Here is a 27,195-nt window from a genome sequence, read left to right on the forward strand (position 1 = left end):
TCGTACATATTTATAAATAATTAATTCAGCCAATATGTGGCTTAAACGAGTTGAGTTTAATTAATTATGTTTTTAAATTATAAATTTTGATTATATTTTTGATAGTCTTTTTTTAACTCGTAAATAGAAGAATAATATGCTTCAATACATTTAAACTCACGCCCTCCTACATTAGTAATGACATCTATACTAATTAAATTAAAACTCAATTTACATATTTTAACATATTTTTAAACATTTAGTATAAAATATTTATAAATTTATTTATCAAAATTCATTTTTTCTGTCCGAAATTTTATTTCAAACCCTCTCAAAATTCTGTGGATTTGAATAGATGATGTGACTTTGTTGTAAGTCCAATATGTAATGACTGTCCAGTGCAATAAATTAGAACAAGCAGGAAAAGAGAATATAAGAATATTAAAAGAATTACAATCAACATTCCGGGAGATTGTAATTTGTAATAAATGAAATTAAAGCAAAGAGAATAAAAGAAGGGTTGATATAAATTTATTCTCTGAATTTTTAATTCTTTTATTTATTTTGATACATAAATTTTGTAATCAGGTCAATTTTAATTTCTAGACTTAGATTACATTAAAATTTGATGACTCAACACAATAAAATTACATTATATCATCGTTTGTAGTTTTTAAAACTATACAAATTTTAATTTTTAGTTCATAATATGACACAATTTTAAAGTGGTCACATTTGTTAAATTTAAAAACTAAAATAAACCTAATCTTTAAATTTAGATACCAACCTAATTATTAATTTCAAGGACTAAAATTTATATTAACCCAAAAAAACCAATCTCATGTTGTTTATTTTTCAAGCTTTCCAAAAAAACACAGTACCAACTTGGCAGTACTTCGACCATTGCCTCCCCCTATCCTCCTCTCATTTCTCTCTCATTCACATGACTAACAAAAAAAATCCCTTTTTTTAGCTAACAAAAACTAAAAATCAATACTTTTAGAATAGTTCAAATTATCAAATTTCCTTTGATTTAAAATAAATAAATTTAAAATTTAAAAATATAAAAATTAATTCAATTAATTAATTTTTATCCCTTTTTAAATTAATTCCTCACTTGAATGAATTTAGATGGACAATAAAATACAATATGTTTAACTATTCAAATCCACCCTTCATCTAATCAACCCATACAATTTCAGACAACTTTGCTAAAAACAAAATTACCGTGTTTTGGATTATATTTGCCCTCCATACATAGGAAGTGGACCATTTTTTTTCAGTCTCATGACAATTTTCTGTGTTCATATCTTGTGTGTATGTGTACTCCAGCTCATCTCCTATTCTTTTCTTAATGTAATTTTCCTTTAATGGTTTCTTTATGAAGATTTCCCCCCTTTCCTAATCCGGATCCTTTTCTCATTTTTCTTATAATGTGTATCTTTGACTAAAAATATAATTAAAAATAAAAAAAAAGTGGGGTCACCATGGAAGGAGAGAACATGAACCTTGAAGAACCAAAATTCCACAACTAAACGTGGCTTACAACAACAGTTTTTCTCCCCTCCCACTACTTTTGCTTCAATCTTGGATTCTTTTAATAATATATTATTTATTTGTTATTATGACCGGTGTCTTCAACAGTTAACAAGAGGAGAAACAAAACAGTGTTTTGGAACCTAGTAAAGTTTGCTTCTTCCTTTATATCTCTCTTTCTGACAAAAAACAAAGTTGTCTTTTTTTTTTTTCTCCCCTCCATTATATTGGTTGAATTAAGCTCATTGTTACTAGGTGATTATTATTATTATTTTTACTTCATTGGAGATCTTCTTCTTCTTCTTCTTTGCTTGTGTTACTTTGTGTATTGAATTTAAGGTAGTTGAGCTTCCTTTCATGGATCCATTTGTTTGAGGTGAGCAAAAAAAAAAAAAAGTGAATCTTTTTACTTATTCTATTCCTAAAAGTTTGCAACTTTCTTCTTTAACCTTATTATTATTTTTCTTCTATTCTTTGCTTATTTCTGTTTTTTTTTTCTCTGGTATCACTTGAAATTTCTGGTTTAAGTGTTCCAAATATATTTTTTTGTTTCATTTATGCCAGGTTGAAGGCTCCAAATTTGATGAAGGACTTAGGGTTCATCTCTTTGCTGCTTTGAGGGTAAGTTCCCCCCCCCCTTTCTATGGTGATGGAGTTTTGCCTAGGGTTCATTCATGGCTTTAATTTCAGTCAAGTTTCTGGGTTTTTTTAGTGAAATTAATGAGATTCTTATGATAGTTTGTCTTTAATTTGTTTTAAGGACCCAATTTCATAATCTTGAGCTTTATATATATATATATATATATATGATTTTGATTGCTAACCAACTTTCCTTTGATTTGCATTTGCTTTTTTTTCCCCCTCTAGATACTGTGAGAATAAATGAAAAAAAGACGAGGGAATGTAGAATGTTTGTTCTTGTCTTTCTTGTTCATAACTGCATACTGTCATATACTATGTGTGTGTGTGTGTATATATATATATATCTAAGCTCCATTATTACTTGATAAGGCTATAATTTGAGTTCAGACACGTTATGCTTTGGTTTCTTATTACCGAAATTCCATCTCCGACAAGATTTGTCTTAAATCTTAGCCTTGTTCTTTCTAGTTGAGATAAGGACTGGTTATTGTTTGTATTTTTCTTCAGATTGCTTGTGAATTACGAATCCGATTGTTGGAGGCTTATATAGTGGGGAATTTGTCCGCTCTCAAACTCGCATCAACCATGTCGAGACAGAAAATATGGTGATCAGCCGTGCTCATCACTAAAGACAATGGACGGCATGCTTGTGACTGGCCGGAAAGATGAACAGGAGAATGACGATTCGTTGCAAAACGGGGATTTATCAGTAGGAGAGAATGGAATGAATAATTCTGAGTTGAAATTGAAGAAGCTGGCAAGAAAGGTAAATCCATGGCATGCTTTGATGTTAAATGCTAAAAGATTACAAGGTCGGAAAAATCTTATAAAGGATTCGTTGCAACGGAGTATTTTCGACATAAGTCATAAGATCCCGAGGCATGTGGTTACTCTAGACGAGAAATATCTTCGTCGTTGCCTGGAATTGATTCATATCAATGCGGCAAAAGCAGCTCGGTGCAACATCTCTGTCAACTTGAGCTCTTTAAACATGGGCGTTTTGTCCGATGGATTGAATTCAAATAAAATGCGGGATGAAGATACATGTGATTTTGACAGGTTTGTTTTCGACTGTCCATTGGCAGTTGAGACCGGTAGTGTTGTCCTTGGTCCGGCTGATCCATGGGTTGTAGGTTCGATAATGGGCAGCAGGAGTATGGCAAATATATTGAAGAGCCCATTGTTACAGAAATTGGGTGTATCGGACGTTGATTCGAGTTTAATGGATGTTAAAGGATCAAATATAAGTTCCGATTTCACAAACTCCCTTGGTGGTTTCATGCATTATTCCTTGAATAAGCTTGGAAGTGAAACACACGTATTGGATACTCGTAAATATGGATCAGAAACAGTGCAAAAAAGGCTTGTGTCTGTGTCAAGTTCAAACTCATCGTGCTCTGATCAATCCTTTTCTTCTAATTCGACAATGATTTCGCAGGGAATGCTTCAATGCACATGGAAGGGTGGGATTCCGTATTTTGTTTTCTCCCTCGATAATCAGAGGGTGGTATATGTAGCCAATTTGTTGAAGGAAGGATCGGCTCAGAATAAAGGTCTGGGATATACATACTTGTTTCGGTCTAGCAAGGGTGGTCATAAGGAACATGGGATTAATGATAATGACTTACATCTTGTTGGTAAGATGAAGGTATCTACTTCTTTCACAATCGGCCCCCAAGATTCTAAAATCATTGAAACGGAGTTTGTTTTGTTTGATGGTAATGAAACTTTTAACCTGGAACCACAAACTTCAAGCCATAACCACGGGAAGAATAAGGGTATATCGAAAAAAGTGGCAGAAGTATTCAAGAGCAGTCACTTATCCAAACAGAGAACAATATCGAGATATCGTCGGTCAATTTCCTTAATCGAAGATTCTTCTTCAGATCCTATCAATTATTCTGATGCACTAGATCGCATGAATCTGTTAGATGAACAACTTCCACCAAATTTTGAATCCCTCGCTATTATCACAAGGGACCATATCCCCAAAAATTCTCACTCGGAAGTTGGAGGTTGGGGCTTAAAGTTTCTCAAGAAAACAGGGGTTAAGCAAAAGATTGACCCTTCAGATTGCTATACCGGTGATTGCTCAACGAGTATGGATATTATAGTTCCAGCAGGTATTCACGGTGGTCCGAGAATCCAAAATGGCGGCCCATCGAGTCTTATCGAAAGATGGAGATCCGGTGGACATTGCGACTGTGGTGGCTGGGACTTGGGCTGTCCGGTGAAGGTACTTCAAGCCAGATCAAGCAAAAAAGACGGCTTACCTCCAACTGAAATATCCGAGGCTTGCAAGTTATTTGATTTTTTCATTCAGGTTCGTGCAATACTATGAAATCTGAAACACAACAACAATACAATATTACAAAACATTATGATTGACCCTTTCCCGACTTTCATGTTTCAGGGTTCCGAGCACGGTTCTCCGACGTTGAGCATATCAAATGTTCACGATGGTCTGTATTTCATTCATTTTCAACCATCGCTCTCAGCTCTACAGTCCTTCTCGATTGCAGTGGCGTACATCCATAACCGAAGCCCCACTCTCCGACCGAAAAATGTACAGCGGTCCAAGTAACAGGATCTAGAATCGAAATTCATGTAGTTGTAACCGACCCCTTACTGTCTTATAATGGTGTGTAGATCGAAATTTAGGTATTTTATACAGGAATTTGAGATTGTTAATTTTTCATGCTTTGTTTTCAGATTGTTATGAATGTAATGTAGGTTTTGATTTTATCATTGATTGGAAATCTTATCATTGATTTCTCATAAACAAAAGATATTGTATTTTGCTCATTTTGATTGAATCTACAGTCTTAGATATGTGTGTCTATATATATATATATATGCATTGTTAGTATTTCTTTAGGATAAATTATACAGAAAGTAATTAAATTATTAAATTATTAGTAAGTTTATATTTTAGTTACTTAATTTTAAATGTTTTCATTTAAGACGTTGAATTATTCGAAAGTTTTTACTATATTGTTATGAGTTCTTTTTTTTCTTTTTCTAATTTGAACTTTAAGCAATGATTTGACCAAATAAATCAAAATCAAAACCAAAATGATCTGAAAAACTCAAATCGAACATGACCCAAAGTATCAATGTTGAGCCGAGGCTCAATTAGAAAGTACAAGGAAAAGATACCATTGGCATCTTAGTTAATTTTTATTACTAGTGCTTGCATTTTGTTAAAGTTGTGGACTTAATTATTATACTTTAATTTGATCAATTTCATTTTATACCTTTTGAATTGGTCAATTTTAGTTTTCTTACTTTTTAAATTTTGAAATTTAATCCTGACCCAAATAGTAGCAGTTAAACTCAGTAGTTTAAATTCAATTATTAGTCTTATACTATAAGTACAGTTGTTGATTTGGTCAATATTATCTAATTGAATCATTGTAAGTCCCTATAATTTTTGAATTTTGAAAATTCAATCTCGATGCAAATGATTATCATTAATTTATTAATTAAATTTTAGTAAATAATATATGAAAATAATAAGTTGAAATGATACATATATTTTGGGTGCATTAAACTCTGAAAATAGGAAAATTTAATAAGTTTAACAGTTACCATTGGCGAGGACTAAGATTTTAAAATTACAGGACTAAAAGTGACCGAACAAAAGTATATATAATTAAATCCACAACTTTCGTTATAGCACAGGGATTAATAGCAGAATTTAACCTAGAATAAAAAAACCCTATATATTGCTTGAAAAACCCTAGCATTCGATCTCTGTTTGTATTCGGCCGTCGAAGATGTCGAAGCGAGGTCAGTTTCTCTCTTTTTTCTCTGAGCCCATTAATTATTTCCTTTTTTTTCTTTTCATTTTCTGTTTGTTTCCAGAGAAAAAATATGAACAATGATATTTCTTTTTATTTTTTTAATTAGGGCGTGGAGGATCAGCTGGAAACAAGTTCAGGATGTCACTGGGTTTACCAGTGGCTGCCACCGTGAACTGTGCCGATAACACTGGTGCTAAGAACCTTTATATCATCTCCGTGAAGGGGATCAAGGGCCGCCTCAACCGATTGCCATCGGCTTGTGTTGGAGACATGGTGATGGCTACTGTCAAGAAAGGAAAGCCTGATCTAAGGAAGAAGGTCTTGCCTGCCGTCATCGTGAGGCAACGTAAGCCTTGGCGCCGAAAGGATGGTATTTACATGTACTTTGAAGGTATAATCTTTGTTTTTTTATAGATTTGTTAATTATTATTGTTTGTGGTTTCATTGCTTGGTAGTGTGAATTGAAATTAGGGATCTATTGATTTATGTTATTCGGGCTCGGTTGTGAGTGTTTGATAATTGATTCGCTAATGTTCATAGTTTTCGAAAGTTTTTGTATGTTGGAGAGATAATTTGAAGTGAACTAATTTATCTTATAGTTTAGGGTTGAGGGTAAGTAAAACTTGTAGATGGACATGTTGATTCGTACCCGTACCTGAAAACTTGACGTGATCAACATGGATAAAAATCTGGCCACTCCAATTTGACCGTAAAAGCTAACAACTCGAGACCAAAACCTCAACCTGAATCATTTAAAACCTAGAACTGACCTGATCTCGAAATGAAATGAATTGAGTCCTAAATAACCCAAACCCAAAACGGCCTGAACTAGTAACCTGAAATGGTTTAAACCTTTTATGACCCAAACTCAAAAAACCGAGGCTCTAAAACAAATGACCTGAAGCTGAAAACAACCGAAACCCAAAGCTCAAATCTGAAATTGGCCCTAACTTGAGAGCAGCATAATTATCCGAGTTGTGTAGTGTTTTTGTAGTGAAATTTCTCTCATTTGGGATCTTCCATTTCATAAGTCAATCTCTTTCGGGGAACTTTCATCGTGATCTCCTATTTCCTGTTTAGGTGGTTCTCTACACATCTCATACCAAGATAAATTGAAGTATTGACCTTACCCCAATATGGTTATGATCCCTGATTGACTTGTTTAATAGGAATTAAATTATGTCATGTATTACCAGGCAAAAGTCCAGGTATCTACTTCAATGTTCAGTGGTTGATACCGTTACTAGTCTGGAAAATTAACTGTGTCCATCGTTGCAGATGCGTTAAGTTTCTGAAGCTTGCATGTGCTCCATTTGGGCCGTACATATTCTAATATGTGAACATTGTGATAGGAAATTCAGTGAGTCTTAAATGGTCTTGACATACGAGCCAGATTAATGTTTGATGGCTGACTCAGTTACTAGTTTGGAAAACCGAGTGTCTCCATTGTTGTAGATGCATTAAGTTCTTGAAGCTTGCATCTGCTCCGTTTAACCACTGCATATTTCACTGGATAACACTTTGGGACTGTTTTTTGTTATTTTACTCAATACTCTGTTGTTAGTGTCAGATATAGGTATGTGACTGACACCAACTATTCAAGAGAAATGACGAGTTCTGATACACTGCATTGCTTAAATTTATTGGAGTTCTGATGTTTTAGTGTTCTTAGTTTCTGAATTGAATCATGTCTGGATTGCAGATAATGCTGGTGTCATTGTGAATCCGAAGGGAGAAATGAAAGGTAAAAAGCCAATTCAAAAACGATTTTGATGATTTCAGGTCAACACATCGGCTTTTTAATTGAAATTTCTTAATTGAGAATATTGTTATATAGGTTCTGCCATTACTGGTCCAATTGGGAAGGAGTGTGCTGATCTGTGGCCAAGAATTGCAAGTGCAGCCAATGCCATTGTTTAGGGATTTGAATTTTTCTAGAGTTTTTTGTTCCCTTGAGTCATGGCTTTTTGCTGGATCAAGATTTTGTTATGTGTTTTTTAGGGTTTCTTGAAAAATATCGTATGGATAGCTTTGATTTGGATTTTGATGCTGGGATGTAGTTAATGGATTGTTCTCCCATGTTTAAGCTTATTATTTCCTTTTTCATTGAGGATCTTGCTGATCTTAGCCATATTAATCGTAACTTGGAACCGGATTGCTGATTGAATTGGAAATCAATCAGTTTATCAGTCTGGACAGAGGGAATGAATCGGTTTGAATTGGTTGAGGTAGTGATTGAATTGGATTTTTTTCTAAAAAAGTTTTGTAATATTTTAATATTTTTATAAATTTTTAATAGGTTATTTAAGTGAAATCAGATTGGCTGTTTGATTGAAAATCAATGGTTTGACCATTTTGATCCGGGTATTGATTTTTTACAATTTTGTTTTGACATCTAAATATTGAAGTTTAAGAGACTAGATTAAAATTCGACTATAGTTTGAGAGTGCTTGATGAAATAAACCCATGAATATTTATAACTTGTTGGTTTGTGAGTTTACATTTTCAATTGTCTGAAAAATTATTATATAAATAATACAAAATAAAACTGAAGTATGTTCTTGTTGGACATGAAACTACATAAACATGGAACATTTTGTAATAAATAAAGACAAAAACGAAAGTACACGTGTAAGGCCATAAATCAGGCAAGGAATCCAAGCTTCTCACCATTCTTCTTTGCCAAACGAATCAATCCTTGCCTTTGTTTACCATCTGCCCCTATTGCTTTGCAAAATTCGTTTATTACCTTGAAAATATAAAAAATAAAATTAATATATAATAATAGAAGGACCGAACGGTATTAAATTAAATTACATATATTATAAGTCTTTAATTTAAGCATGGTAGTCGGGTTTAAATGCGCTTATATGCATAATATACTTTTATTTAAGGATTTGAAGAATATAAATAATAAAATATATTATGCATATAATTATGATGAAAAATTATACCACGAAAACCATATAAGTATATAACATAAGAAATCATTATAAACAGGACAAGGATATATGGATTTCTGAAAATGTAAATAATACAGTGTTAATAAATTATTTAGCATATAAATTTGGTTTTAATATTAAATTTTATACTTGGGATTTTTTATTCTAATTTGATATTTAAGTTTCATTTCGATATTCATTTTTTTAATTTGATATTTGAAGGTTTTTCTAAGTACACGTGAACTTTAAAGCTAAACTAAGTAGTAAACTGGAACTGAAAAAGAATTCATATACCAAATAATATATTAACCCTTTAATATAACTTCTAGTATGATGCGAATACAGGAACCGTAAATGGATACCTGAGAATGTAAGGCAATAGCTTTTCCTCTAAGCTGATTGAACCTCTTTTTGCCCACGATTTGGCGAGTAACCACCACAAGCGGCGCAAACACCCCTTTCCCTTCATTAACGTTCTTCATCATCGGCTGAGCTCGAACTGGCTTTCCGATTCGAACGACGTTGGGAGCCGATTTAGCCGCCAACATGGCATAATCTTCACCTCCATTGAAGGAACTCTTCCCTAAACTTCCCTTAAACCCAGCTACTGAAACCGAAGTAGAAGCAGCCATTGAAGACTTATTCAAAAGCTTCTCTTCTCTTACAGATAATGGGAGAATGGGGGTTTCTTTTCGTTGTTTATGACTTGTGATTGGTAAAGCTCTACTGGGTTTTTTAAAAAAAATGAAAAATGATATATTTTTTGGGTGTAAATTAGAGAGCCTGGTGTGTTTGTGTGGACTGGAGAGCTTCATTGAAGCATTAGTGACCACATATATAATGTTGGCTTCTTTTGGAATTTTCTTTTTTCCATAGTTACGTTGAATCCTTAATCTCCGTTAATTTTGAAGTAGGGTTGGGTCGAATCGTTTTAAAGGTTAAAATATATTCATAATATTTTTCATAAATTTAAAAATTAGTAATATATTTCTATTTTTAAGAATTTAACTTTTTTTAATTTTAAATTTAAGTCAAATTTAAATTCATTATAACATCGATTTTAGTTATATAGTCATGAAGTTGAATTGAATTTTTTTTAAATTTCAAAATAGCCAATCTCGAAAATTTTGTCTAAGGAGTAAAATAAAGTCTTGCATTTTTATAAGTTAAAATGAAATTTCATAATTTTAGTAATTTATATTTTATAAATTTTAAAAATTAAATTAAAATTTCTTTACCTTAAAAGAGTAAAACTTAATTTTATCATTTACTAAATTAAATTATTGTAAAACTTAAAGAATAAAAATAAAATTTTATATTTTAGGAGGGTCGGCCCTTACAAGTCCTTCTCCTATCATGCATACAATTTTTTTAAAAAATATTAATAGACTTAAATTTAGAAATTTAGAAAATCGAAAAATAAATTTTTAAAATATAAATATAAAACAAATTTTCAACCATCAAATAAAGTTTTTCTAATTCACAAAACATGAACTATGGATATTTTCTTTATGGACTTTTGGATTTTAGTTTAGGTGGCAATACGTATATGTTTTGGTTACTGATTCATTGTAACTTATGGTCCCCATTTTCCAGGAAAATCTAGATCTGGATATCTAGTGGTCGTTCCATGGATGATGATGATGATGGGCTCCATAGATTCATTCTGACCGTCTAATTTAGAATCTTTCCTGGAATTTATATTTCACGGTGGAAATAAATTCCCAATACTTCACCCGTTTTATAATGGCATAATATTGAATTTAGTTCTCAATATTTTCATTTTTATCAATTTAGTCTTTATTCCTTTTATTAAATTTAGTATTAATTTTAAAAAATTAAATTAAATCTAACCATTAGCCTTTCAATAAAAGCTGAGCTATTATATTTTAATAAAAACATTGACTAAAGTATTAAATTTTTAAACATTACAACTTATATACCAATTCACACATCCTCCATACTATTTTTTTTTCTGAATTTTGAGATCTTGTTTATAGTTTTTTTTAATTTTAAATTTTTATTGATATAACATATAAGAAAAATAGTATCATGTAAGTATGAAATATACACAGATCGCTACGTTGGTTGTCATGCCCACATTGTTAAAAAATTAATGTTTCAATTAGAATTCCCATTAAAAAACGTTTGAATATATCCTAAGAGAATAATGACTAAATTGAAGAAAATATAAACATTGAATGCTAAATTTGACATTATACTTTTATAAATTTATTTAAATTAAAAATCATATATATTTAATCAATTAAAATAAAAAAACTCTATACAAAAATCAAAATATATTCTAACCAAAACTCACACACCATAAAAACTTAAATTTAAAATATATCTTCATTAAAACCCACACATAAAATTTAAATTCAGAAAAATTTATATATATATATATATAAAAAAAAACACATTTTCTCATTGGAAGAGCAAGGAAAAAAATGCGATTTTGAGGTAGAAAGGAATACGCGTTTGACGGATAATGAAATTTCAAAACTCTTGATTTTGATTATTAGAGTGTTCTAGAACAGTGCAACATAAAAATCTAACAAAAGTTTATTATCAAAAATAATTATAATTATAATTATAATAAAAATTAGATTTTGATGTTCAAACCCGTGTGTTAATTTGATGATTAATGTTTTGAATCGCGCTAATTACATTGCTACTAGAGCTTTGCACTTCTCTTATAATTAACCAAAAAGAATATAATAGTTCAATTTCTTTACGGTTTAATTTTTCTATAGAATTTTTAAATTTTACTTTGATATTATTTGATTTTCTTATATTATTAACATTAAATCGTCAAAACAACTTATACCATTAAAATTAGTTTAATGATAATTTGGCTACTAATGTTTGTATTTTTTTTGTCAAAATAGCTTTAATTGTATTTTTGAACTTTTTTTGTCATCAACCTTTTCTTTTTCCAATCTGTTTTTTCTAATAGACTTACTGAAAATGCCGTTAAAAAGTTAATGAGGATGATGTGAAATTTTAATAAGATGTAATTTATTACTTAGATAACTTAATAAGATAATTACATGTGAAAAATAAAAAATAATACATTAAATTAAAAAGCAACTCTTAATTGAAAGAAAATAAACGTAATTATCTAAAAAATTAATTCAAGAGAAAATTTATCGAAAACAAACATATGAAAGATTGAAACATTAAATTTATTCATTAAATTTGTTAGAAAAAGCAGTTTAAAAAATAAAAAGTTAATGATAAAAATTTTAAAAATACAATTAAAACATTAATGACCAAATTTATCATTAAACTATAAAAAAATTATTGTAATTTTGAAAAAATAACACTCCAACTCGTAATCAAAAGTTTCTACGTCATTTAATATGTGAAACTATGATTATACAAAAACAAGTTTTCTTATGTTCCCAATTTAAAAATCTTAAGTATTATTAATATTTTTTATTAAAATTTTGCATCAACACACTCATACAATCTTAATAAATCATTATGAATTTAGTAATCATACATAATTGTAAAAATAAAATAAAAATTATTATTTTTAATTTAAAAATATTAAGTATTTTTAATAATATTCGTTAAAATTTACATCATCACACTCATACCATCGTAATAAATCATTATGAATTCAGCAATCAAACATGATTATAAGAAAATTTATTTGAATAGACTTTCACAAATATCTATACATATATATATAAAAGGTGTCAAGGGTCACTTATTTGAACTAAAACTAAAAGAAAAGTAAAAAGGTTTCGTTTTTAATGTTTTAAAGATTAAATTTTAAATTTCACCAAATGCAGTAAATTTGTCGTATGTAGATACAAAGGGTAATTAATTATTATTACCATTAGTTTGTAGTTTAGTGTATCCCGTTGAAGAAGAGAAGCTGGGCATTTTTAACCATCGTCTACGAAAGCGGGCAAAACCATGGATTTTAATCCGGAAACGGATTCTCTTTATCTTCTTTCCCAAATCGCCCCATCTTCTTTTTATCATTTTAGATTTTGATGCCACCATTTTTCTCATCTTTTTCCACCCTGCCCAAACATTTCATTATCACTACTTTATCATTCCCAACTTACATGTATGTATGTATGTATGTACGTGCTAAATGCTGAATTCATACCTTGAACCTTTTTAATCTGTCCATCTTCTACCCTTGACTTTTCCAGGACCTGAGGTTGATTAAAAAGAATCATTACTGGTTAGTTCAAGTTAATGCATATGTTGAATTTGTTTTTAACCAAGTTCATGTCCTTTATAAGGATCTTCTATATATCCTTAAAAACAAACAATATAAATGTGTGTGTTTTTTTTAAAAGTATCGTGAAAGTCTAAGAATTAAATTGTATTTTATTCCCTTTATTTAAAATTAGATAAATTAGTTCTTATGCATTAAATCAAATAATAATCTTCAATTTTTGTTAAAAATAATTATTTTTACTATTAAAAATTGGTGTTGTTGACAGAATAATTTAATATCATGCGTAACTCATTCTGACATATAAAAACTAATTTTTAATAGTAGAAATGAATGAAATGTTTAATAGAATGATCCATTTACTTTCTGACGTGCAAAATTAATTTACTCATTTTTTTGAATAAAAAAAAAACAAAATAAAAACTGACTTTTACTACAAAAGTCTCAATAGTACTTTTGCCCTCTCTAATTATACACTCATATCATGCTACATTAACTTTTCATTTCCTCTAGTATTTATGTTTAGATATTGAGACTGGAGTAGATGATAGATATATACACATATATGATTAAATGCTTTAGGAAAAAATATGAGCCCAGTTACTATCATTATGCCATTTCCAAGGTTTCAGCTTAGTACCTCAACTAAATTGTCCAATCGTCTTCTCATTCTTCTTTGTATAAAGCCTCTGGTGCACTGTTGAACACAAATTGCAAATATTATAATTCCAAATATGAAAACAAAAAACATAAAGTAATATTTAGTCTCTGAAGCCTTAATTTTTTTATTCACATTAGTCTTGAAATTTTGTAATTTTTTTTTAATTTGGTCCTTAAACTTAGACTCCTCACTTATCACCTAAAAAAATTTAAAAATTATATAACATCTCAAAAAAATTATAAAGAAGATCAAATATTTTTAAAAAAGTTTTCAGGCGATAAGATCAGTACAATCTCATTCCTTGACAAATTCCAAATCTAGGACCAAATTAGAAAAAAGAAATTTCTGAATTTCAAGACTAGTATGGATAAAAAAAATTAAGAATCAAGTTGAAAAAAGTTATCAAATTTAAGAACTAAATGTTAGTTTATCCAGAAAGAAAAGAAAAATTAAGATGAGAAGGGTGGGGAAAGCTAAAATCAAGAAAGAAATGTGTTTACCTTTACATGGTGTTTAACATAGGCATAGAAATTTAATAGACTCCACACAATCTTGTCTAGTCTCTTACCTTCAACATGGTGTGAAGATATATCTGTCAAACAAAAATGTCATCTAAACATGTTACTCGAATATGGTTGCAAGTGTCAGATTGAAATGTTATTTAAAATTAATTTATGCTAGAGTGAGTGTGACATGTAAATATTTTCAAGTTCTTTTTTTACCTATATCTTGAGAATTCTGGGAGAATCATATCTATGTATTCATGTATGAAATGAATATACATTAATTATGAATATTTAAAAGAAGGGATAAAGTAATATTTAGTCCTTGAAGTTGGCAATTTTTAAATCTTGGTCCCTTAGTTTTTTTTATCCTTATTAATCTTGAAACTTCACATTTTTTTTAATTTAGTTATTGAACTTGAATTCTGTTAATGTATAATGATATAGCACTATGAGATTATGTCACGTTATCACTTGAATTTTTAAATAATTTTTTGGTATTCTTTTAGATTTTATATAAAATTTTAAAATTTTAGGTGATGACATAACATATTTATACCTTTAAATCCAAGTTCAAAGATTAAATTGAAAAAAGTTATCAAATTTTAAGATTAATGTAGACAAAAAAAAATGTAGAGACCAAATTAAAAAAAATACTAAGATCAGATATTAAATGTCACTTTATCCCTACGAAAAAGAGTATTTGGACAATATAATGTACCAAACGAGACAAATCCTCCATTAGTGCTCAAATCTTCAAAAGGTTCTCCTCTAAGTTCTAGAGGTGGAATAGGAGACCAGTTGCATGGAGGTACTTTAGCCCACTTTTTTAAGCTCACCACATCAATAAGCTCCTATCAAGGCAACAAATGGAACCAAAATAAATCACATTATTTTTTGCAGCTATTGTAACAATGAGTTTAATTATATAATGCCAGAAATAACCAGAAATTGGGTAAAATAACCATGAAAACTACTATATTAGGAGTTGGATTGTATTTTGCTCCCTCTATAAAAAAAAAAAAGAAGAAGAAGAGCAAATTAGCAAACTGATCCTTTTGTTAAAAAGTTCTATCCATTTTTACTATTAAAATTTGGCCCCCGAATGTCAAAATGAGGTGATACATATGGCATGCCATGTGTAATTGTCTAGTTATTCTATCGGCTACACCAGTTTTTAACGGTAAAATTGGATAAAATTTTTAACAAAAAGGGATAATTTGCTCTTTGATGTAACATACAAGAACTAATTTGCCAATTTTTTGAGTAAAGGGGGAAAAATGCAATATGAGTCATAGTATAGGGACCTCCATGGTAATTTTTACCCCAGAAATAGTGTTGTGTTCTTAAACAGAAAACCTGAAAGAAGGATGTTGCAATGATCACATCTGAGTTATCTTTGAATCTCATGGGAAACACTGCTACTATCTTTTGAGGCTGCCAAAAATGTTGTCATTCGTTAACAAAAATGCCGGACTCACACCCGTTTTCGCGACAATCACACCCGAGCTCCGGGTAACATAGACAGACATCATGCTAGAAATTGAAGGATGATATTGTATAATATAAATGTCAGACACATGATGCATTATACAGAGTTTTTCAATGGAATCTAAGCCTTTGTTGATCCTAAATCATTGCAAATTGAGAAATAAAATTACCTGTCTGATGACATAGAAAGGCTCTTTGGGATGATAAATAAGTTTGATTGGTTTATACGTCCCTTGAGATGAATCCCCAGAATTCACATTTTGCAACATTTCTTTCAGCTGTGAACTTAGTATTACAGCTTGGACCGAGGAAACTTCAGTGATTATATTCAGAGATTCTGTACAAATGAAATACATACATACAAACATACATAAATACATGCATGTATGTATTTAGTTATAATAATCACTGAAATTTCATGGAATTATTATTGCAGTGAATAGATAGCCATGTTTCTCTCTTATATGTCTTCAATTGAATACATTCAAGCAAAGACTTGTTAAATGGTCTAATTACACTTTTAGCATCTCCTAAACGTTAATAATTCAATTTAATCCGTTTTAGCTCCTTTATGTATATGGTTATAATAAGCCCTGAAATTTCTTGGAAAGTATTACTATTGCAGTGAATGGATAGCCATGTTTAGCTATTACATGCCTTCAATTCAATACATTCAAGCAAAGACTAGTTAGATGGTCCAATTCCACTTTTAGCCACTCCTAAACCTTAATAATTCAATTCGATCCCTTTTAGCTCCTTTATTAAATGGAAAATTGTAGTTTTGGCTATTAAAAACTAATAATTCAGCTTAAGCTATTTTAGCTTTGATCCAAAAAATTTCTAATTTTTTCCTGGGCACCAACAGAAACTTCCGGCTTCGTCCCTAATGCCATTCTATGAACATGTATATGAATATGTAACCTTCTAAGGATATTCCAAATAAGTAGAAAATTTTAGGGGGAAAAGAAAAAATCATTGAGATAAAGGGTATTTATTTAACAAACCTTTGTTATGTGGGAGCTTGGAAAAATCAAGTCTTAGAGTAAGCTGGTATCCATCATTTGCAGGCTCTACAATGTGAAGAACATCAGTGGAGATTTGCCTTACCATTTTCAGGGTAAATGGTGACAACCCATATGAAAGAAACACTCCTTGGGACAGGAATGGAGTCGATATCGACAAGTAGGTAACTTGTGGTTCAGATACTGAAGACTGTAAAAAAAAAGAAAAAAGAAAAACAGAAATGAAGAAATTAGAATAATCCAATTAGAAAATATAGATTAAATCTACTGAATATAAGACTAGTGATTGAATTTAATTAAAATTTCAAAATTTAAAAAATATAATTACAAAAAATAATAAAAGAATTTCGAAAAAAATAACAACAATGGCTTAGAAGTTAGAACTCATATAAGTAGGAAAAAATTACCTTTATATGATATTCAACAGATCCAAATTCATACAAGTGATGATCAACCTCTATTGGCTTTTCTGCACTGCAATGACAAAAGGATTAATACAAATACAGTAACGAAAAATGTTCAACACAAACATTTATACGAACACATGGATTGCATTGTGGATTGCATGTTTCAACATATAAAAAACAATGGCTTACTTGTATATTCTGAGCAGTATCTCCTTCAAAGCTGGTGAAGCTCTCTCAAAGCTTGCCATTTTTACTGTGTTAAGCTTTCAACAATGGCGGTTTCTTTAAAACTGAAATATATATAAGTGAATTTTGAAACAAAAAAAAAATGATTTGTTTTTTGAGTGGAATGCAAGTTCAATGGTTGCAATCATAATTAGCAACCTCTGAAGCAATCACCCCACTTTCTCTCTTTACGAATTAACTTATTTGTAGAGTAAGCCAAAATCGATCACTTGTCACCTATCATCATTTTTTTTATTCTAAATTTCTTCTTTGATCGGTTTCCACCATGAAAAGACAAATATCCCTTCATCATATTTTCGCTATCATTTGATTTGAAATTTGTTTTCAATTTTGTAAATTTGTACTAAAACTAATCATTGGGTTTAATTGAATTTCTCATTCCACTAATAAATTAATTTAATGAAGATGGAATTTCACTTCAGATCTCATTAATAACAATATTTAGGTTGAATCATCCATAATATTTTAAAATGTATTCCCATAATTGAAAAAAAAAGGAAAACTTGTATTTTAAATAAAAAAATATCCCACTAAATTTATTGTGATAAAAATAGAGAAAATAAATTCAAAATGTACGAAAAATACAACAGTTTAAATCATATTTTAATCAAATATTTATTTACATCATATTTATTAGTTAAGCAACAAATCACTCTGTCTTGGATCTAATTTCTTCTCAACATTGAAATTAAAATGTAACTATACTGGTCAACGAAGTCGAGATTGCGTATTGTTTTTATTTTAGTATTGTGCATACTAATACTAGTGTGTTTAGGTTTACCATTTCAAGTTTATTAATATATATTTTTAAATATTTTCATATATTAAATGTACATATATCTCAATTACGTACATATAAATATATTTATATAAATTATGTTAAGTAGTTTGATTATATTTTATTTTTAAATAAAATTATAAAAATAAAAATAATTCAAATAAAAATATCAAAAAAGAGTTTAAATATTAAATTTTTATTTCAACTGGTATGGAATAAATTCATATAACATATATAGATAAAATTTACAATAAGATAAAAATTAAAATTTATTATTTCAATTTATTATCAAAACGGAATATTTCGTTGAAACTCATGTGATTAATCTTAGAAAGTAACATCTGAATTTTATTCAAAATGGGAGTGGATGTGTATATTTTACCAACTTTATTATAGTCCAAGTTACCAACCACCTAATAATATTCTTTTCAATCAAATCATCTAATTGACTAAAATCGTCTATTTATATGAGATTTTATGTATTTATAGCATTTTAAGAATATTTTATATTTATATAAAATTTATTAAATCAATATATATTTCGAATTTAATTGTTGCATTTATAAACTCGTTCAACGAAGTATGAAAACCCAATTTATAAATTTTAATTCCAATAACATAATTTTATTTCAGCAATAAAATGTGGATAGTTTATTTTACTTTTAATAGAATTCTTAGAATATATTATTATTTTTATTGCCAATCCCAAAATTGTAACAATTATTTATAAATAATTATATTTATTAGCTACCCGAATCAAAGTATTAAAATACTTTTATTCAGCTTGCTCAGAAATCAATCCCAAAGTGTCTCGTTACACCATAGTTCAACAAATACAAAGCATATGGTGCATGCTTCGTTAAGGTACTGAAGGGGGCCTTTTGTATGGATTGCCAAGTGCAGCAACATTTCCGGGGCGAGAAAATACAACCTACAGACATGTCATAAAAAATCCTCCAGTGTTGTCATTGTTTTCCCGGAAAAATACATTCATAGTACCAGGGGAAAAAAAAGAAAATTCACCTGGTAATTTCCAAGTGTATTTGACTTGAAACCAGCTGCACAATAATCAAAATAATACTCCCATGTTCGGATGAACTTGTCGTTGAATCCCAATGACATGATTTTGCTATCAACAATGAAATCAAAATGCAAAATTTCGTAATAAGTTACTTAATAACGATATTAAACTCTTTATTCTTCTTAAAATACTATTCTAAATACGTATTGAGACATGAATATGAGTATATTCTACCAAATTATAAGAAGAATATAGGAAAAATGAGTATATCCATATCATATGCATACTTATATCTAATTCTAGAAATTCTTGGATCTTTCAGTTTCATAAAATACCGTTTCAGGCGAAGGTATTTGAACCATGGCGGATGGCAAAGGGGGCCTTGGCCCCACAAAAAAAGGTAAATTTATCATTTAACCCTCTAGATTTTTATGCAATTACATATTAGTAAAATAATAAAATTGCATTTTAACTTTTTCATGATTCATCGCCTCACTAAAATTAATTTTCTGACTTCGTCCCTGTTCAAATATGGGTGCAGAAATCATAGAAAACAGTAGCAAGTATATCCGTATCGGTATCGTAAGACATACCTTTGATTTTCCAAGAAGTTCCTTCTCCAATATCTAAGTGTTTGGTAGTAATGAAGCCCTATGTTTTCAACATGCTCCACACTACACATTTTTACAAATTAATTTTTCAAGATTGAAAAATAATAATTGCATGATATAAACAATAAACGACTATATTTATATAGAGAAATTTTGTTAGGGTAAATTTCACTAAAAGTTACCAAACTATTAGTAAATTTATATTTATGCCACTCAACTTCAAAAAGTTACGAAATAGTCACTAAACTATTTAAAAGTTTTCATTTAGGTCACCGAACTATTCAAGAGTTTCAAATAGTTTAGTGACCATTTTGTAACTTTTTGAAGTTGAGTAACCAAAACATAAACTTACTAATAATTTAATGACCTTAAGTGTAGTTTACCCAAATTTTTATACCATAGTCTTGAAGTAGCACTCATGGCTGATGTTATCCTAGTGAATGATGGTAAGCATCCACCAGGGAAGATGTATTCCTTGATGAAATCTGAGCTCCGTCGGTACCCATTGTAGCGTTCTTCCGGTATTGATATGAACTGTGGAAACATGAACGCACCAACAAGCATTTAACAAACAGTCTGAAAATGTTTCAAGTCACAAATTTACAATTACCTGTAAAACAAAAAGTCCATCTTCTGCCAAAACTGATTCACAGCAACCAAAGAATTCATCCATGTATTCATGGCCAACAGCTTCTATCATCTCACTGCAAAGGCCATATATAATTCCGGTCTTACTCTCCAGTTTTTTTTCTAGAATATCCGTGTCTGATTCACTTATCCAACATCTATTGAGATATTGGTATGGGGTATGGTAAAACTTCGAAAATGATTCATATCATCCGACACTGACATTTAAGTTCGAGTAACATACGTAAAAAACTGGTTGCTAAAGAACTTACCAAGATATAATTCTGTCATACTTGTAGGTGCTAGGTAGTTGTCGATAGTCACAGAGTTGAAATGTTATATTATCCTGGCAGCAAAGTTAGAACATTATGAATTTCAATCCAAAAAAAAGCTAACTTTTAGAGTTAAATGAAAACTGTTTTGGATATTGGTTCGTAGATTTGTAACATTTAAAGTTGTTTCTTGAAAAAATTGTGGAAGAGAAGGGGAAGAAGGGCTTTCTGTTTCGATTGGTGCAGGTGATGTGAACAGAGAAGGCAATATAGCAGTAGTTTTAATAGCTTAGTGCCTTAAATGAAAACTTTCAAATAGTTTCAGTGACCTTTTTATAACTTTTTGAAGTTGATTAACTAAAATGTAAATTTATTAATAGTTTAGTGACATTGTATAGTTTACCTTAAATTTAGTAAGCAAATCAACTATGCTGCAAAGACAACAAGCCTAGATGTGTTCCCAGCATTCTCCATAATGGCATTGCCAGGCAATTTGCTGCTTATCATTTTGACAATAGTTTACTAATGTTGCTCCGACTCTACGCATTTCTTATATATGTGTGTGTGTATATAACTAGACTTGAGCCTGGAAATATGATCTTTTAAGGACTCTTCAAATACATGGAAATTTTTGAGAAAAAGAATTGAACATATCCATATCAGACACAAATTTAGTTTAATACTCACAGTCGGGACTGAATAATATTGTTATTTACAAAAATTTGCAGATTATAGATAGATACCTGAAGTCCAGCTTCCTTAACTCTCATTTCTGCAAATTTTAGTTGCTCCTTGGATAGAGTAATACCAGTATATTTACATCCGGTTCGTTTGACAACCTCAATGGCTAAGCTTCCCCAACCACATCCAATCTCAAGAATTTCATGGTTACCATCAATTCTTGCCTGGATCATTGAAAATAAAATTTGATGAAAAATATTAGGGTATGGTTTAAAAGTTTTAAAATATGACTAAAGCCAACCACTAGAGCAGTCTGGACTTACTTTTTCAATCAGAAGAGATATCTTTCTCTGTTGTGCATCCTTCAAAGCTTCATTTTCAGACTATATAAGATAAAAAATAGTTGCCCAACAATCTTATTTAATGAATAATAACACAAAATTCCAAGTAATTAAGCTTATTCTTTGTTTAATGATGGTAAGTCTAACCTTAAACACTGCACATGAATATGTCATTGTTTCATCCAAGAATAGAGCATATAGGTCATTACTCTATAGAACAAAACCAAAGAACAATTTTAAGTATTAGGAATATCTCTCGATAAGCTGTAAATTATCATAAAAAAATAAAGAGAAATTATAAACACTTGCTTATTTATTTCATTCAACTCCATAGGTATACTTTTCAGCTACTTACAAAAATAGGTGTGTATGTACGTACTTATTTACCGAGCATAATACATGTTTTATACTTGTATATACACATAGAATGGCATTTTTGTTTCTCGATCATACCAGGTCGTAATGACGAGAAATGTTCCTACGAGCTTGTGTTAGAGTATTTTGTCGTAAGACATGCTTGAAGAAATACTTCGCCGATGTTAAACCTGCTGTAAACAAAAATGGCGTCCACCAACCCCTAAACCAAAGAAGTTGGATGCTAAATCAATTAGATTTAGGAGAAGCATATATATATATAGATAGATACATACACTATGTTCATGTGGTTTACCAGAGACAGTATACCTCTTCTTACTCAGTTTTGAGTTGGAAGAAATCAAATCTCTATTGGCAATGAGAATCTGCAATCAACAAAGAAAATGTTGTAAAAGTATATTCCAGTAGGTATAGCTTATTGTTATTCTCTTGTAAATTTTCTTACCATGATGAGATTTAAAAGACCATCATTTTTATCAACAAAAGTGAAGTCTCCATTGATATATGCATCTGCAAGGCCTAAATCTGCCTCTGTCATAACCTGACAAATCAATTTAAGTGCTAATCAATGGCTGAATATACATAGTTTGACATAATAATGTATGACCTTGATTCCGAAGTATTTACCTTCCAGTAAAAATGTGGATAGTGAACTCTAATAACAGTTTTTAGATTACATTTTTTGCTAGTTCCCTCAAAGGTAAACATTGTGCCACCTTCCTCCAATAAGCTGTTCATGGAAAAAGTATAAAGATATTTTAATTACAATTATGAAATCTCCAATCGATGTCCATGGTTAAACAAATAAAAGAAATATGAAGTGCATTGGAGAAGCTAGACTGCCATTGCATATATTGATATAAATAACAAATATCTAAGCATAAATAGTTTGCTCATATTGACTGATGAAATGTGAACAAGTTAGCCCTTGAAATCTAAAGTAGAACCCATGTTGTTGATCATCAAAACATGGAATGATCTCATAATTCTTGGACAAGTATTTGTATCATTAGAACAGTTAACAACCAGCAGAAGTGAGAAAGAATGCATAAGAACATATACGAACTCACATCACACAGCTGGTTGATATGAAATGACTGAGGAATCGAGTAACAAAAGAGCGAGCCCCTGTTTCCATCAGAGAGGGTACCATTTGTTTTGGATTGCTCAGAACAGAATAACTTTTTCCCAGCACACCATTGGCGGCGGACATCCCGGCCTAGAAAGAAGTGAACCTCAAGAATGAAATTCATTCTACTATATGAATTGTTTTGAAAAAAGTAAAAACCTTGGTGTAAAATAGGTTGGGAAACAATTTAATCATATGGGATGAATTGGTTTGATAACAGTTAAGATGCATGCTAAAAGAAGCACATTTTACAGCTAACCGAGTTGTAAATAGTTGGTACCTTTAATCCATCTTCATGAAAGCCATAGCCTGAAAGAAAAATGACTTTAGTTACGATAATGAATCACTGGAAACTAAGTTACGGCATACATCTTTTGAATGGAAACATGCATCAAATCACCATACAATAAATTCTCAGAGACAAAAGCAATGAGAAAAAGCATGCTTATCATAAATTATTTCTAAATTTCCTAAATGTCAGACAACCAACAAAAGATCATGCATTGCTGGCTGCTAAGTGACAAAAAGGGCACTTTAGCTCAAATGCATACTCTACATATATAACATGAAAAGGAAGTTTGAAAGCTATAACATGATTAACAAAACGAAGACTGTCTGCCGAGGGTCTTTTATACCAAATCTGCTCACCCTGGTATGCTCCACAGAACCAAATCCCTCTCTTCCCTTGAATCTGATCAAGCTCAAGTGAAGCTTTTGTTGCAGCAATAGATGGTACTGGATGGCCTGTTCTCCACTTAAACAAAGTGTGTCGTGGAGTATAATCTGGATTGAGCGTTACAAGAAACGGTAGGCTTGTTTCTCCAAGATTCTGCAGTATCATACAATGTAGACAATCTTAGACAATTTAAACAGCAATAATTGCTACTCTAAAGTTAATAGGGTTAGAATCCAATTTCAAGAAGTAATCCCACTTGCAATATCCTAATATCATAATCTTTTGGTGGAAGATCTAACACAGTCCTCCTGGTCATGGTGAGACTCAACATATTTCAAACCAAAAACATATGAGACTGTATGAGAACTGTGATTAAACATTATATATTTCAAACCAATAGCTGCCGGCCATGACACCGAGTTTAATATATAGCGAAGAGAACATATTACCTACCTGAAGCACATTAAGCCAGTACGTTAAGCATACTTTCTTGTCAGTACTTCCAAGAAAATTCCATGCACTCCATGCTGCAGGATTTTTCGGCATGAAAGTTGTGTCATGATGAAGAAAAATATCACTGCCAATGAAGAATCATAAAAGATTGTGAAAATTGACTTGAGTATTCATCCTAGATGAGAGATACATAGAGCCAGTAACTATCTATCAAATATTCAAATACTTCAACAGGGTTATCTCTGTCATGGTGAAACGTTAATCCATAAGAGAGATGCATTGCAGAAGACAGGTACCTATAGACATATTGAAAAGCACCAAGTACTCTCAATTCATCATATGTTACTTGGCTCCCTAACAATCTCAAAGCATCTGGTGCATGAATAGCCAGTATGCAACCTTGAAATGATTCTTGAGACTCATCTCCGCATAATACGGTGCAACCTGTGGCAAACATGTTATAATTACTAATGGAACCATAAAAAGTTTCTGACATGAGGAAAGTCTCAACATACACTCCGCATCCACCATGTTTGAATGGTTCAAGAAATAGTTGTTTCAGCAGATTGAGGAACAGAAATGAAGTTACTATTGATCATCTTCAAAGACGCAACTTAAACATGTTTGATTCACATATAGAAATAGTTAGTCCTTATATATTTCCTGTAGATACTTGATTATTATGCTTGATTGTGTTCAATACAATGAAACACAAGACTATGTTGCTGTAAGTATGTTACCAATAAACTTTAGCTGAACATGTAGTTGGCTTTCTGAATAAATCTTGAACGTATCCAAAACATATACTTGAGCAAAACATTGAATTCAAAGACTCACCTTCATCATCACTCAAAACTGAATGCACTTCACACCCAGTTCTTATTATACAGCCTCTGTTCTCCAGCTCTTCTCTGATCTGATGGACATTTAGCCAATAACCAAACATCAAAGCAAGCTTGCATCTAATGCATGCAAATGAATTCAGATACTTTGAAGACAAATCATCTTAGCAATAGATATGGTGCAAACAGAGAAAACAAACCTTATTTACGTATTGACGCGAACGCCATCTGACAGTCATCCACTGTGGCCGTCCAAAAAGCTATATAAAGAAAACCAAAGTATCAGAAATTCCTTATAGAGACATCAAACAGATTCTCACAAATACTCAGATTCTTACATACCTGAAGTAAATGATGGTTTTGACAAAACGAAAGAATTGAAAAAGCAGAAAATTCCATAATTCTTTCAGTAGGACTAGACCATATCAAACCACATATCGGTACCTAGAGACAATATACCAACACTGTCATTGCTATTTTACTGCTACAGTGACTTATTATCAAACAGGTAGACTTCAACATAAAGACAGTCTCTGACTCACCAGATAAGCCTTTAGAAACAATTCGGAGTAACCCCGCGAGTCAACAAACTGTCCCAACGTCTCATTGCGGTCGAAATCCGGGTTGCTTTCGAGAACTTTGAGATAACTACAAAAATGGGAGGTGAAGATAATCAATACATCACAAAGTTATGATCCAGCAATGAGTTTTTATATATATATATATATAGACACATTTTTCATTGCTGACCAAATAACATCATTCTTGAACTTGATAATTTCTCTAATCATTTGCCAAAAGTAAAGATTAAAGAGGTTCCTTTTCTGTACAAACAAGCTGGAAATGCCATTACGGCTGCCCCACTCAATGCCATTGCCATGATTTAAGCTCACTGAGAATGACATATCAGATGGTTCCATGTCAACTCCAAGTCTCTCAAACAATTCCATCATATTTGGATATGTTACCTGCTAAAAAGATAAATTTCAGCACATTAAAACACATTGCGTTATACATTATGAGACGGTGTCTTAATTAGTTTTTATTCTTATAACAAATTCTTAATCAAAGTATATATGTTGGGTTCAAATCTTGCCCTTTTCTTTTATGAATTTAGTCCCTCCATCATAATTTCAGCATCAGTTTTTCTTTTGTTTTTTCTTTTGTGTAACTTTTGGAAATGTGTATATAGAGTGTTAGACTAATATTTGTTTCATTAATTCTGACAACTAATTTCATATGTTTTATGTGATAAATTTAGAGTTGTCCATGAGCCGGATGACTCATCCTAATTTGGGTTGAGCTTAGACAAAGAATTTTTATTTACACTCCAAATTTGACTCAAATTTTAATAAATTTTTAAAAATACATTTTTTAAATGTAATCATAAAAGTATATTAATATATTAATATAAAACCATATGGTTTATTATTTTATAAAAATTTAGCGTCGAACATTAAAATATTAACATGTAAATAATTTTTAAAATTAGATCGGTGATCGAACCAGTTAAACTGTTCGTTCTCGGTTCAATCATCAATTTAAGAATAATTAAATAAATAATTAAAAATTAATTGTAAAAAAATAAAAATTAATGATACAATTCAACCATCAATTTTTATCTCATTTTATTTTTAAGTTTTTTTGCTAGTTCAAAAACAATTTGATCTCTAATTGGTTAAATCAATCGAACCGATTCAACCAACTGATGACCACAATCAGAAATTTATTTAAAAAAAAAAAAAACTTACCCGATTAAAGACCATGAAACCAAGGTCCAAATCAACATCATGGAAGGTAACAGTATTGGCATGGCCACCCAAATCACCTTCTTTCTCATAAAGCACCACATTAACACCAGCTTTGACAAGAACATATGCTGATATCAACCCACTAATCCCTCCTCCAATCACTGCTATTTTCATTTTTCTTATTCTTTACAACCCTTCC

The 27,195-nt window shown here is 30.6% G+C and overlaps 5 protein-coding genes across 9 annotated transcripts; 2 read left to right on the forward strand and 3 right to left on the reverse strand.

The window, feature by feature from the left end:
- Positions 1 to 1,460: 1,460 nt before the first annotated feature.
- LOC108454065 (uncharacterized) lies at positions 1,461 to 4,989 on the forward strand. Of its 3 annotated transcripts, none has more exons than XM_053019402.1 (4): positions 1,461 to 1,891; positions 2,044 to 2,136; positions 2,665 to 4,480; positions 4,571 to 4,989. In XM_053019402.1, the coding sequence occupies exons 3-4, from the start codon at positions 2,792 to 2,794 to the stop codon at positions 4,739 to 4,741; spliced, it is 1,860 nt and encodes a 619-aa protein (XP_052875362.1). In that variant the 5' UTR covers positions 1,461 to 1,891; positions 2,044 to 2,136; positions 2,665 to 2,791; the 3' UTR covers positions 4,742 to 4,989. The 3 variants fall into 3 exon arrangements, with proteins under 3 accessions (XP_052875362.1, XP_052875363.1, XP_017607863.1); XM_053019403.1 differs by having other exon boundaries at positions 1,461 to 1,661; positions 2,080 to 2,136; XM_017752374.2 differs by having other exon boundaries at positions 1,463 to 1,891; positions 2,080 to 2,136.
- A 731-nt stretch (positions 4,990 to 5,720) lies between these two features.
- Positions 5,721 to 8,277, forward strand: LOC108457357 (60S ribosomal protein L23-like). The gene is made up of 4 exons (XM_017756376.2): positions 5,721 to 5,949; positions 6,070 to 6,354; positions 7,666 to 7,707; positions 7,801 to 8,277. The coding sequence occupies exons 1-4, from the start codon at positions 5,937 to 5,939 to the stop codon at positions 7,881 to 7,883; spliced, it is 423 nt and encodes a 140-aa protein (XP_017611865.1). The 5' UTR covers positions 5,721 to 5,936; the 3' UTR covers positions 7,884 to 8,277.
- Positions 8,278 to 8,465: 188 nt separating this feature from the next.
- Positions 8,466 to 9,738, reverse strand: LOC108457356 (protein PROTON GRADIENT REGULATION 5, chloroplastic-like). The gene is made up of 2 exons (XM_017756375.2): positions 9,268 to 9,738; positions 8,466 to 8,712 (listed from the first exon to the last, which is right to left on the reverse strand). Exons 1-2 carry the CDS (start codon positions 9,718 to 9,720, stop codon positions 8,608 to 8,610), a joined length of 558 nt encoding a protein of 185 aa, XP_017611864.1. The 5' UTR covers positions 9,721 to 9,738; the 3' UTR covers positions 8,466 to 8,607.
- Positions 9,739 to 12,532: 2,794 nt separating this feature from the next.
- Positions 12,533 to 17,846, reverse strand: LOC108454896 (actin-related protein 2/3 complex subunit 2B). Of its 2 annotated transcripts, XM_017753508.2 has the most exons (10): positions 17,383 to 17,846; positions 17,194 to 17,260; positions 16,769 to 16,976; positions 15,935 to 16,101; positions 15,633 to 15,710; positions 14,995 to 15,127; positions 14,271 to 14,362; positions 13,750 to 13,806; positions 13,035 to 13,083; positions 12,533 to 12,945 (listed from the first exon to the last, which is right to left on the reverse strand). In XM_017753508.2, the coding sequence occupies exons 1-10, from the start codon at positions 17,439 to 17,441 to the stop codon at positions 12,740 to 12,742; spliced, it is 1,116 nt and encodes a 371-aa protein (XP_017608997.1). In that variant the 5' UTR covers positions 17,442 to 17,846; the 3' UTR covers positions 12,533 to 12,739. The 2 variants fall into 2 exon arrangements, with proteins under 2 accessions (XP_017608997.1, XP_017608998.1); XM_017753509.2 differs by lacking the exon at positions 15,633 to 15,710 and having other exon boundaries at positions 17,383 to 17,845.
- Positions 17,847 to 18,888: 1,042 nt separating this feature from the next.
- Positions 18,889 to 27,170, reverse strand: LOC108456157 (uncharacterized). Of its 2 annotated transcripts, none has more exons than XM_017754756.2 (24): positions 26,997 to 27,170; positions 25,996 to 26,213; positions 25,788 to 25,893; positions 25,588 to 25,689; positions 25,446 to 25,505; positions 25,241 to 25,319; positions 24,700 to 24,847; positions 24,404 to 24,527; positions 23,923 to 24,103; positions 23,555 to 23,583; positions 23,216 to 23,364; positions 22,773 to 22,875; positions 22,591 to 22,686; positions 22,455 to 22,510; positions 22,224 to 22,347; positions 21,918 to 21,980; positions 21,753 to 21,812; positions 21,492 to 21,653; positions 20,749 to 20,822; positions 20,460 to 20,553; positions 20,247 to 20,383; positions 19,832 to 19,912; positions 19,241 to 19,346; positions 18,889 to 19,148 (listed from the first exon to the last, which is right to left on the reverse strand). In XM_017754756.2, exons 1-24 carry the CDS (start codon positions 27,168 to 27,170, stop codon positions 19,077 to 19,079), a joined length of 2,598 nt encoding a protein of 865 aa, XP_017610245.1. In that variant the 3' UTR covers positions 18,889 to 19,076. The 2 variants fall into 2 exon arrangements, with proteins under 2 accessions (XP_017610245.1, XP_017610244.1); XM_017754755.2 differs by having other exon boundaries at positions 24,700 to 24,870; positions 25,237 to 25,319.
- Positions 27,171 to 27,195: the final 25 nt, after the last annotated feature.

This window comes from Gossypium arboreum, chromosome 9 (genome assembly GCF_025698485.1).
Source record: "Gossypium arboreum isolate Shixiya-1 chromosome 9, ASM2569848v2, whole genome shotgun sequence".
Lineage (NCBI taxonomy): Eukaryota > Viridiplantae > Streptophyta > Magnoliopsida > Malvales > Malvaceae > Gossypium > Gossypium arboreum.

Coding starts and splice junctions, on each gene's coding strand:
- LOC108456157 (XM_017754755.2), bottom strand. CDS start 27,170: ATGAAAATAGCAGTGATTGGAGGAGGGATTAGTGGGTTGATATCAGCA. Junction 22,687..22,772: donor ATCCACATTTTTACTGGAAG/GTAAATACTTCG, acceptor TTGATTTGTCAG/GTTATGACAGAGGCAGATTT. Junction 21,654..21,752: donor TATCTCTTCTGATTGAAAAA/GTAAGTCCAGAC, acceptor TCAATGATCCAG/GCAAGAATTGATGGTAACCA.
- LOC108457356 (XM_017756375.2), bottom strand. CDS start 9,720: ATGAAGCTCTCCAGTCCACACAAACACACCAGGCTCTCTAATTTACAC. Junction 8,713..9,267: donor CTATTGCCTTACATTCTCAG/GTATCCATTTAC, acceptor TATATTTTCAAG/GTAATAAACGAATTTTGCAA.
- LOC108454065 (XM_053019402.1), top strand. CDS start 2,792: ATGGACGGCATGCTTGTGACTGGCCGGAAAGATGAACAGGAGAATGAC. Junction 4,481..4,570: donor TATTTGATTTTTTCATTCAG/GTTCGTGCAATA, acceptor TTCATGTTTCAG/GGTTCCGAGCACGGTTCTCC.
- LOC108454896 (XM_017753508.2), bottom strand. CDS start 17,441: ATGGCAAGCTTTGAGAGAGCTTCACCAGCTTTGAAGGAGATACTGCTC. Junction 14,363..14,994: donor TGGAGGATTTGTCTCGTTTG/GTACATTATATT, acceptor TTTGTTTGACAG/ATATATCTTCACACCATGTT. Junction 12,946..13,034: donor ACAGATTAAAAAGGTTCAAG/GTATGAATTCAG, acceptor ATGTTTGGGCAG/GGTGGAAAAAGATGAGAAAA.
- LOC108457357 (XM_017756376.2), top strand. Junction 6,355..7,665: donor TATTTACATGTACTTTGAAG/GTATAATCTTTG, acceptor TCTGGATTGCAG/ATAATGCTGGTGTCATTGTG. Junction 7,708..7,800: donor TCCGAAGGGAGAAATGAAAG/GTAAAAAGCCAA, acceptor ATTGTTATATAG/GTTCTGCCATTACTGGTCCA.